General features: G+C 37.1%; 1 protein-coding gene across 1 annotated transcript in view; it reads right to left on the bottom strand.

The window, feature by feature from the left end:
* LOC107568952 (myosin 1D) overlaps positions 1–12,141 on the bottom strand; it is an 81,767-nt gene that overhangs the window by 49,245 nt on the left and 20,381 nt on the right. Inside the window, exons 2-5 of the mRNA XM_016254952.1 lie at positions 5,420–5,628; positions 3,578–3,671; positions 2,030–2,150; positions 1,740–1,784 (exon numbers count right to left, since the gene is read on the bottom strand). Coding sequence (XP_016110438.1) covers positions 1,740–1,784; positions 2,030–2,150; positions 3,578–3,671; positions 5,420–5,628 — 469 coding nt within the window. The remainder of the gene's footprint in view (positions 1–1,739; positions 1,785–2,029; positions 2,151–3,577; positions 3,672–5,419; positions 5,629–12,141) is intronic.

The following is a 12,141-nucleotide window of genomic DNA, read 5'->3' as shown; positions in this document are numbered from 1 at the left end:
ACACATTATATTAACCAGCATGACAAAAGTGAATGGTGAATGGCCAAGCAAAATGGTCTGTATCATTGCCAGGGTGCCGTGGGTGGTTGTCAGGGTGTTGCTACGCAATTGCGACAGTTCTCCTTCCTGCTGAAAAATGACTCGAGACTATGGAAGAAATAAAAAAAGGTGTTAGATAAAGATCATATCAATTTATAATATACAAACATTTCACAGCCTCTCCAGCACACATTATATTAACCAGCATGACAAAAGTGAATGGTGAATGGCCAAGCAAAATGGTCTGTATCATTGCCAGGGTGCCGTGGGTGGTTGTCAGGGTGTTGCTACGCAATTGCGACAGTTTTTTATGTTTTAATAATGTTTGAAGTTTTGTGTGTGTGTGTGTGTGTGTGTGTTTAATAAGTTACTAAATGATGCCAGGTCATTTCTAGGTGGATGCCAAGGTGTTCTGTGTAGCGTTGCCATGATGTTATAGGTTGTTGCCAGGTGGTTGCTGCTAGGTGATTTCTTACTGGTCAAAAGAGCCATGATATTTTTATCCCTAACTGTTGAGAAATGGCTCTGTCCCTAACTATGGATAAGATTTTTGTTCAAATCATTAACCCTGAGTATGAGCAAAAGTAATTCCGAGCATCGCTAATAAACAGTTGGAAACACTATACTCATGGATAATGCAAGAGAGTTGGGCTGCATGATTTGGGGGGAAAAATATAATTGCAGTTTTTCTGATAAAATCATTTTAAAATGATTAAAATTGTTAAATAATGATGAAATTAGTATTATTATTATTATTATAGTCCAAATTCAAAATTTGAATTTTTTTTTTATTGTGTTTATGAAATGTGTTTATTACTACATGAAATTAATGAACAAAATAAGAAATATTACTATTGTAATATTTTACTATAAAATAAAAATCAAGCACTTAATTAAAGGGGTCTTATTATGCTTTTTCACTTTTTCAACTTTAGTTAGTCTGTAATGTTGCTGTTTGAGCATAAAAAAAGATCTGCAAAGTTACAAAGCTCAAAGTCCACTTCAAAAGGATTTTATTTAACAGAAATAACTTTTCAAAAACTACAACGAACGACTCATTTGGACTACAACACATATTTTCCGGGACTTGTGATAACACAAATATCAACGAATGGGACGAGACCTGGTTGAGCTGCACTAGAGAAAGCAACGAGTGTTATCACTATGTCGGAGACACGCTAGCTTTCCAAGGCAGACGAACTTAGAGTGATTACAATCATCCGGGTTTAAATCTCGCTCAAATTGATTTGATATTGACGCAATATTTACACTGAAGCTCGCAGGCGGCTATGGTAAGGGGCATGACATTTCCCGACCAGGTGCCGACTGGTGCCAATCACAACCCAGCTAACCAATCAAAGCACATTTCGTATTTCAGAAGGCGGGCCTTCATTTGATACAGGAACTATTCGAGCCGTTCATGCCATGACTGGGGAGAGAGGTGTTGTAATAATGTAAAATATGTGAAAAATAATGTGTTTTTCGAACAACCTAGTATGAAAGCCTGTTCTAGTACACCCCCAAAACAAAATCAGGACTTTGTAAATGAGCATAATAGGACCCCTTCAAATTGCAGCCTTTTGTGATTAATTAGTCAAATCGTGATTAATCGTGCAGCCGAATAAGAGAGTCACTTCTATTATTTTCTATACATTTTTTAATCAGAGTTTAGCTTTATTTTCTCCTCTTTAGCCCCCTACCTTCTCAAGCAGGTAGTTGTTGATATGGCCGCCAATGGGGTCTCCCTTAAAATCAAAGTTGATATCCATGTACTTGCCGAACCGACTGGAGTTATCATTGCGGTTGGTCTTGGCATTCCCAAAAGCCTCCAGGACGCAGTTGGACTTCAGCAGCATGTTTTTTACCCTGTATAAACACACTCTTTTCATTTCTACTGCATTTATTAGCCACTTGTGCATCATTTCACCACTACAGCTAAACGAGTGTCAGTTTCAATACGAGGTTGATAGATCTGATTAGCTGGGTCTCCCTTAAAATCAAAGTTGATATCCATGTACTTGCCGAACCGACTGGAGTTATCATTGCGGTTGGTCTTGGCATTCCCAAAAGCCTCCAGGACGCAGTTGGACTTCAGCAGCATGTTTTTTACCCTGTATAAACACACTCTTTTCATTTCTACTGCATTTATTAGCCACTTGTGCATCATTTCACCACTACAGCTAAATGAGTGTCAGTTTCAATACGAGGTTGATAGATCAACATAGCTCCTGACATTTGGTATTAGAGTAAATACACAAATCTGTCTGTATGAAGCCTTTATGAGCAAATATACATGGTTATATCTGGCTATTTTAGTGTATGTAGTATCACCATGTGGTATCCCAGCATGGCAGTTAAGAGTGTTTTAGTGGATGATTTATAAGGTCTACTGCATGGGTCAGACCACAAAATGCTCAGCATTGGTTCTCCTGCCGAAAAGCCATGCATGACCTACACTGCACATTGGAGGATGGTGCCCCACTCAGTGCCTGACAAGCTGAAATACCTACTGCATCCTGTACAATTCAACTTTGCTTTTGCTTTGGACCTTTAGCACAGTATTGCCCAACTTATTTTGCTTTAGGTATCCCAAAAGCACAATCAAAGTTAATTATTTTTAATGATCTTTTAATGTTCTTAATAATTTATTTATTTTAAAATCATAATTCCCGTTTTATAGGTTTAACAAAGCAAAATCAAAGTCTTATTTACCCTCTAAAACATGCTTAAGTGCTCCCTCAAGTATATGTTATCCTGGTTGGAAATCACTATAGACTACAAAATCTGCAATCAGTGATGGATGCCCCTGTGTTTTGGCATAACTTTAGATGTACTTCCTGGAAAATATTTTCCAGTGATCAATGCCCAGTTTCCAAAGAGCTTTAACCTTTAGTAAGCAGAGAAAATAAACCATATCTTCTGGGTGCAATAACACTAATATGAGATAAGCTGATAGCACAAAGCACTATTAATCTGACAGTGGATAACAGTTGCAAAGCATGATTTTATTGTTATTACTATTGCTGCATAGTTAAGACAAAAGAACGAAGGTCTATGTTACATGTTGCACAAGAGCCATATATAAAGAACTTTATGATTAAACATAACATGCCCTACATATTCCTACACTGGGTGTTATACTTCTCATGCTCCACAATTAAAACAGAGATAAAGCAAAAAGCATAGCAGAGTTTCCTGTCATTTATTTATTAAGCTCGACTTGGAGCCGTCATATTTCAATTAGCATGACCCAGTGCTATTTTAATCTCTGCCCTACATTTCACTTCTATCACTCCCCATAAGGAAATTTATTATTTACTCACTCACTACCATGAGAAATTTCACTTTGAAAATTATGTAGGAAAATTACATTGAAAATTATATGGTAATGAACAGCAACTACATAATATAAAATACAGAAATGCTCATTGGTTGTTGATTATAACATTAAGGAGGCATGCTATGCAGTGTGGTCTTAATATGACTCATCACTGCAGCAGTGAGGAGAAAGGAACAGAAAGGCTTTTGTTATACGCACCTCTCCACTTCTGCTCTTTGGCTGGGATTGGTGATAGCAGCAATATATTGCATAATATATTTACTAGCCTCCGTTTTTCCTGCTCCGCTCTCGCCTGCAAAGTAAATAAACAATGACTAATACTTGTATATTGGTATATAATATGATTTAATAAACTGAAGTAACCAATTATAGTCATTCCAATCTACAATGGAATTCAAATGTCTGAGACCACAAGCAAAAATGCTTCTATTTTGCCTTTTTTTCATTTTTTAAATAAACATTTCTTTTTCCAATTTAATATTTTTTCTTACACTACTAATAAAACTAACATATCAATTTGAGTGAAAAATTAACTAAAAAATATTTTTTTAGCATTTGTATTTTTTAACTGCACTGTACACTACTGCTCAAAATTTTAGGGTCAGTAAGATTTGTTTTTAAGTAATGAATATTTCTATTTAGCAGAGATGCATTACATTGATTACACTGATAAAAAGTGGGAGAAATTAAATCTGTAATGTTACAAATGTTACAAATAAATGCTTTTCTTCTGAACTTTCTATTAATCAGAGACTATGTACAACAGTTTCCACAAAATATTGAGCAGCACAACTGTTTTCAACATTGATAATAATAAGAAATGTTTCCTGAGCACCAAATCAGCACATTAGAATGATTTCTGAAGGATCATGAGAAACTGAAGACTGGAATAATGGCTGATAAAAATTCAGATTTTGCACAGGAATACATTTAATTATAATCATATATAAGAAATAAATAAAAAAATATAATAAATAATTAATTATAATTATTTTAATTAAATTAAAATATATTAAAATGGAAACCGCTATTTTAATTGTTACAATTGTAAAAATATTACTGTTTTTACTGTATTTCAAAGAAATGCAGCCTTGGTCAGCATAAGAGATTTCTTTCAAAAACAACAACAACAAATAATCAGACTTCAAACTTTTGAACAGTTGTGTAATTACATTACAGCTATAACCATAACATGGAATATTAATTATTAAAAGTATCAAATATACATTTCACATTCCCCAGGCAACTGGGGAAAGGGTGCAAACAAAATAATCCAAAGCTTTCACTTTTCTGAGTTGTTTGGTATGGCCCTTAACCACAACCACACAAAAATACTCATGGAATTTATTGGTTAAACAAAGACATAAAATGTTGCTCTCACTTCTATTACACCTTACTCTTAATAAATAAACATGTTCCTCTGTTTGCCACAAGATGGCACTACATATACCAAATATTTTTGCAATGTAGTCACCACCTGTGGTCACTCACTGAATAATAATCAATGTTTACTTATAGAGGCAACATCTAAATGGACCAGATTATTTCCCTTGAGCTATGTGCCCCACCTCAAAATAGTTCCACAGTGTCCCAGATGGAAAACAAACACTGTCTCAAAGAGACATTTTTGTAGAAATTGTGAAACAACCATATTGTCGTTAATCTTTTTCACACAATGGGCATGTCTTGAGAAAGCAATTTGCTCAAGCACTGAACTCTATTTTGAGCTTCTGCTCAAGCAGTCCTCTGTGACTGGGAAACCACACACCACGTCAGTGCCCAGCTATTCTCGTCTGACCACAGATCTAATCACATCATTCCCAGTCATACAGCGGCCCCATAAGAAGACCCCGAAAGCCTGTGTTCCAGTAAGGGCTGTTATTTAATCAAATAAAAGGAAGACAACAGGCTGTTTTTAATATTATTTGAGGATGAAGTAATGCATTTTTCTCTTTAAAATGTAATATTACTTCAGTGGCTGCTCAACAGATTCACCCATGAGTTTGATGGTGAGTCACAAGACATTCAGATATAGTCTACCTGAGATAACAATGCAAGTGTCTTTGTTCCTCCTCTTCATGGCTTTATATGCAGCATCGGCGATGGCGAAAAGATGTGGTGGTCGCTCGTACAATTCTCTGCCTTTGTATTGCTCGATGGTGTCCCGTCCGTAAATGTTCATGGCACGGTAAGGGTTAACTGACACTACCACTTCTCCGATGTAGGTGTAGATACGACCCTTTTCAAACCTGCAGCAGAAAGACAAGCACATCATTGATCTGCTGTATTCACATTCATGCATATTATGGAATATTTATTTAACCATGTCTGTTTTTATTTATTTAACAGATCTATTTGGTTTGTGGTCAGTGTGGTTTGTATAAACATATTTCAGAGCCTTACGTAAAGAAAGGGCAGCTTAATTAATTATCTCTGTCAGGAATCAAAAGCAAATAAAAAGCACAGGATAGACAAGGTCATGTATCATGAGCTGTATAATCTGTTTGCACAATAATAAATCCTGCTGAAAGTACCAACGTGAATTTCTAGGCTTGTTAGTACTCAACCAGCACAGCAATGGTGTTGACTAGTCATTCAGAAAACTCAACGACTATTATATCTCCATACCCATTCTAAACTCCTTGGTCACATATAGCCAGAAGTTGACGTTCACCCTGCTTTGAAAAAAGCTGGCTGATCTGAGCTCCATCCTCAGGGGAACCTCACTTCCTTGTTCTTCCAAGCAGACCTGGGTCATGCCTAGAATAAGGCATCCTTTCTTCTCAACCTGTGGGTTTGCCAAGCCTCCCTCAGCTCCATCCTGCCCCAGTCAGTGAGCTAAGAAGTTTGAGGCATGACCTCATAGTCTCATACTGAACTATATTATTGTGCAGTACTGAAGCTCTGAATGGATCTTGGTCTTTTAATTTTCAGGATTCCAACTCTACTTAATTAAGTTCAAACATCCAGGTACATGTAGAACAGTTAGACTCAGTAGTATTAAGAACAGCTGCAATCCCAGGAGAGTATCTTATTTACGCCCTACAGAGCAGAAATGTACCATACAACTACATTCACACAAACAAGTCACAGAAACAGGCCTCAATTCCCTCAGGTCCTCTCACAAATACAGCAGGGATTCATAGAATTAACAGTGATCCTTTAGACCAGAATAATCACTATGGACACATTCTGGAGTGTATAAAAAACGGATTCAGTCAGATTCAATTGTGCACTTGGTATGCATACTTTAAACTCACCCAGTTTAAATCAACCAAAAAAATTTTCAACATTAAAAAAACATTGTCAACATTAAGTCACCCTTTAGTTGTAACATTTATAATGTTACAAAAGATTTCTATTTCAAATAAATGCTGTTCTTTTGAACTTTCTAACCATCAGAGAATTCTGATAAAATATGTATGTTTTCCACAAATATATTAAACAGTACAGCTGTTTTCAACATTGAAGAAATGTTTCTTGAGAACCAAATCAGCATATTAGAAGGATCACATGACACTGAAAACGGGAGTAATGGCTGCTGAAAATTGAGCTTTGCCATCACAGGAATAAATTAATTTATACATGTTTAAATATAATTAAATTGTAATATGTCGCAATATTACTGTTTTTACTGCGTTTTTGATTAAACAAATGCAGTTTTGTTGAACATAAGAGATCTTTAAAAAACTAAAAAATCTTACCAACACCAAACTTGTGTGATTATTACAGCTGTAATCATTTCACACAAAAATAAAACTGTCTTTTTTTTTTTTAAACCAGTATGGCTTTTTTTAATTCTGTGAAACACATTTAGGAGAATGTCTAAGCTACTCTTTTCCATACAACATAAAACAACTTACATTTCAGTATGTTCCTAACTTAAAGCATATGGGTTTTAAAAACTTGGAATACTGCTCACAAGGTAAACTGACTACTTTTATAGTGATTTTCTTTTTTCCTTTTTGCAGCCTGTGGTCAACATCAAGTTTTATTATATGCAAAGGAACTTTCTCCTTTTGTGAAAAAGACAGTAATATGAGTTTGGAACAACATGAAGATCAGGAAATTTGATTTGTGGGTGAACTGTCCAATTAAGTAAACGTAAAAGAAGTTTTATCTCAGCCAAACAGATTCAGCATAGTATGAGTGCTGCTATATATCAGATGTGATGTCAAGGGATGAATGGCAAGCAGGGTGGGATGGTAGTGATGCTTGTGCCTTTGGTGGCAGCAGCCTGTCAGGCCAGCCCTGGAGCAGCCTGCATGAAAAGGCTCTTTTGTGCCAGCCTGCAGAGTAGGATGCTGCGGTGTACCCGCACCATTGTTCTTCTGTCAATGTGAGGTCTGTGTGTAAGGAGCACAGGCCAGGCCTCCACACCCCAACACAGCAGGCTGGCTCTACTTACACACATCAGCCCCTCAGGGAGAACAACGCCAACTAATGATAATGACAGAGGGATCATTTTGATAATTAACTGTATTATGTCTCATTTGTAAAATATATTTTTTTATAGAATTAATTTTAATAACCTAAGGCCCATAAAAAATATTGTACCAAAGCAGACATAATTCAGCTTTTCACAAGCATTTTCCATCTTTTTTATCTGTAATGATCACAAGAAAAATTTTCCATATTATAAGAGTTATCAAAGGCATGTGGCCATGTATGAAACTGATATAATATATATAATATAATATAATATAATATAAATAATAAAACATTTTTAAAAAGAGTCTATTATAAGAGTCTTCACTCAATGTATGGAATACACTAAATGATACACTACCACTCAAAAGATGGGATAGGTACAAGTAATTTTTGTTTTTGAAAGAAGTCTATCAGTCTGTCAAGCTCATAAAGACTGCAATTATCTAATAAAAAATATGTTGGAAACAGTTGTGCTGCTTAAATTTTTTGTGGAAAACGTGATTACAGATTTTATTTTTGATGAATAGAAAGTTCAAAAGAACAGCATTTATTTGAAATAGACATTTTTGTAACAATGTAAAAGTCCCTACTGTCACTTTCACAATTAAAAACATCCTTGCTAAAAAAAATCTTTCTGACCCAAAACTTTTGAATTGTAGTGTGCATTTTACTGTATTTGTAAACACAGCGGCTAATTTTTGAGCCAAATCAAACTCTAGGAAAGACACACTCATGGTATGCTTTTGTCCTTTGATACCACCATTTGGTCCTATCCTCAGGCAATGTGTGCCCTCACAAAAGTTACATTTCAGTATAAACACTGGTATCTATTGCAATTTGTGGAAACAAGATACAAGCTTTTTATCAAAGTCATAGCGAAAACATATTGATGTGATCACTTTCTTTAATGTCAGAGCACACAGCACAAACCACTGAATCCCCCATCTGTCCTCTCATCACATCTCGGCCAGTCACAAATGTGATTCTCAGAACCTGTCAGCAAATCTTGCTGATTCAATCACGTTTCACTTTCATCTAAAGACATGACTAACTCTTAACCCTTTAAGTTAATCCTAGTCCTAGAGGACAGCTGCCCACAGAAATCTATTGTGCGTGTAACAAAATCCCAGCATGTCGTGGGGTGTGTGTGGGAAAACACTGAATCGTCATCTCCCATCTGCCTCTGTGATCAGATTATCAACATCTGATAAAAAGCCCACACTGAATCTGCTCTTTCAGAAATCTAGAAGCAGCTCCATAGATTTACTCAGCTCTAATTTAACCATATTTACAAAATGTATACAATTTTCCCTAAAAACCAGTGTTGAAAATTTCCTGAACATTTCAGAGCATTTTTTAACATAAATAGACAAATATGAATTGTTTTGAAAGAGGACGGATTTAAGGTGTTGTCCAGGTTTTTTAGAGCTTTTCCTGGGAGTGAGCAGAGAGATCTGAGAAGAGGAGTAGGGGCTGAGGCTCTGTCATCCCTTCTTTCCCAGAAGGCCTAGGTAGGGGTTGCTGCTGCATGAAGATTAAAGATGTGTGTCAGACAGCACAGGGCCACTTCCTCTAACAGCTGGATCTACTCCACAGGTTGAAGCATCAGCGTTATTGTCCAGTAATTTATTCCTCTGAACGATAACAATGCTGGTGTACCTAGCATCGTTTTTGATCAGAGGAATACATTTGATTCATTAAGGGGATATTTCACTCAAAAATGAAAATCTTCATGTTGTTGCAAACTATATGACTTGCTAAAAGAAGTTTAGTAAGTTTCAGTGTTTGTTTGTGTTTTGCCTATACAATGAATGCCAATGGTGGCAAATGTTGTTTTGAACCCCATTGAATTTTGTTATAATGGACAAAAACAGTAAAGAAAAGAATTCACACAAGAAAGATATGAGGGTGACTAGATGATAACAATGATTTTTGCAATGATTTTTAGGCCAAATTAGTGCTGGGCGGTATACCGGTTCATACTGAATACCGGTGTTTATTTTTGTTATGATATGAATTTTTAAAATACCGCAATACCAGTGTATGCCGCTTAAACAACGTTCGGAACGCGACACTGTTTGAAAGGGGTCCCTTTTCACTGTTGAACTGTGGTGAGGGAACAGCTGTATGTGTTACTAAGCTTGAAAGTTACGAAACTGAAGCTGTAGAACTAATAGAACGTGCTGACACAGAAGAACTCAACCACAATATTCACATTGACCACCACAAATATCCACCGCCCCCTGCCATCAGCTCCCGTGTCTCACACACACAAGCGCGACTTTAGCACTAGATTTAGCAACTTTCAGACCCTTTTAGTGGCTTTTTTCCATAGAATATACATACTGACAAACCTAGCGACTTTTTTGGATAAACCTTAGCTATGGTTCAGTTGGAAGATTTCGCCAGTGCTGTCCCACGCACGCGAGGTCTGACTTTCCTGGAGAAGTGTCACCTCTCTCGGCGTCTGTTCTGTGCAGTGAGCAGCAGAGAAGCAGCGAAATCAGTTGGCCGCACCGCAGCCGACTCGTCAATAAATGAGTACAAAACAGCGTTTCCAAGCACCTGTCGCTTACTGATTGTTTGGAATTATAAATATGAGCGTAGTTTGTCTGTTAATATCACATGCACTTTTTTTTGTTACTCAGACACAGGCAGCGCGCTGCATGAGACAAAAAAGTAATACAGTCAAAACAACCGCATAGCCGCTCTTTAGCGTAGATGCATGTTGATTTGATCAGACTATAATATGATTATAAATGAGAGTGACTCCTGGTTAACATGTACAGGTGCAATAAATTAGAATGTAGTGGAAAAGTTCATTTCAGTAATTCAACTCAAATTGTGAAATTCGTGTATTACATCAATTCAATGCACACAGACTGAAGTAGTTTAAGTCTTTGGTTCTTTTAATTGTGATGATTTTGGCTCACATTTAACAAAAACCCACCAATTCACTATCTCAACAAATTAGAATATGGTGACATGCCAATCAGCTAATCAACTCAAAACACCTGCAAAGGTTTCCTGAGCCTTCAAAATGGTCTCTCAGTTTGGTTCACTAGGCTACACAAACATGGGGAAGACTACTGATCTGACAGTTGCCCAGAAGACAATCATTGACACCCTTCACAAGGAGGGTAAGCCACAAACATTCATTGCCAAAAAGCTGGCTGTTCACAGAGTGCTGTATCCAAGCATGTTAACAGAGAGTTGAGTGGAAGAAAAAGATGCACAACCAAACGAGAGAACCGCAGCCTTATGAGGATTGTCAAGCAAAATCGATTCAAGAATTTGAGTGAACTTCACAAGGAATGGACTGAGGCAGGGGTCAAGGCATCAAGAGCCACCACACACAAACGTGTCAAGGAATTTGGCTACAGTTGTCATATTCCTCTTGTTAAGCCACTCCTGAACCACAAACAACGTCAGAGGCGTCTTACCTGGGCTAAGGAGAAAAAGAACTGGACTGTTGCCCAGTGGTCCAAAGCCCTCTTTTCAGATGAGAGCAAGTTTTGTATTTAATTTGGAAACCAAGGTCCTAGAGTCTGGAGGAAGGGTGGAGAAGCTCATAGCCCAAGTTGCTTGAAGTCCAGTGTTAAGTTTCCACAGTCTGTGATGATTTGGGGTGCAATGTCATCTGCTGGTGTTGGTCCATTGTGTTTTTTGAAAACCAACGTCACTGCACCCGTTTACCAAGAAATTTTGGAGCACTTCATGCTTCCTTCTGCTGACCAGCTTTTTGAAGATGCTGATTTCATTTTCCAGCAGGATTTGGCACCTGCCCACACTGCCAAAAGCACCAAAAGCTGGTTAAATGAGCATGGTGTTGGTGTGCTTGACTGGCCAGCAAACTCACCAGACCTGAACCCCATAGAGAATCTATGGGGTATTGTCAAGAGGAAAATGAGAAACAAGAGACCAAAAAATGCAGATGAGCTGAAGGCCACTGTCAAAGAAACCTGGGCTTCCATACCACCTCAGCAGTGCCACAAACTGATCACCTCCATGCCACGCCGAATTGAGGCAGTAATTAAAGCAAAAGGAGCCCCTACCAAGTATTGAGTACATGTACAGTAAATGAACATACTTTCCAGAAGGCCAACAATTCACTAAAAATGTTTTTTTATTGGTCTTATGAAGTATTCTAATTTGTCGAGATAGTGAATTGGTGGGTTTTTGTTAAATGTGAGCCAAAATCATCACAATTAAAAGAACCAAAGACTTAAACTACTTCAGTCTGTGTGCATTGAATTTATTTAATACACAAGTTTCACAATTTGAGTTAAACTTTTCCATGACATTCTAATTTATTGAGATGCACCTGCATA

This window comes from Sinocyclocheilus grahami, unplaced genomic scaffold (assembly GCF_001515645.1).
Source record: "Sinocyclocheilus grahami isolate Dianchi unplaced genomic scaffold, SAMN03320097.WGS_v1.1 scaffold1295.1, whole genome shotgun sequence".
Lineage (NCBI taxonomy): Eukaryota > Metazoa > Chordata > Actinopteri > Cypriniformes > Cyprinidae > Sinocyclocheilus > Sinocyclocheilus grahami.
Note: the sequence above shows the minus strand (reverse complement) of the source record. Positions and strands in the feature narration are given on the sequence as shown.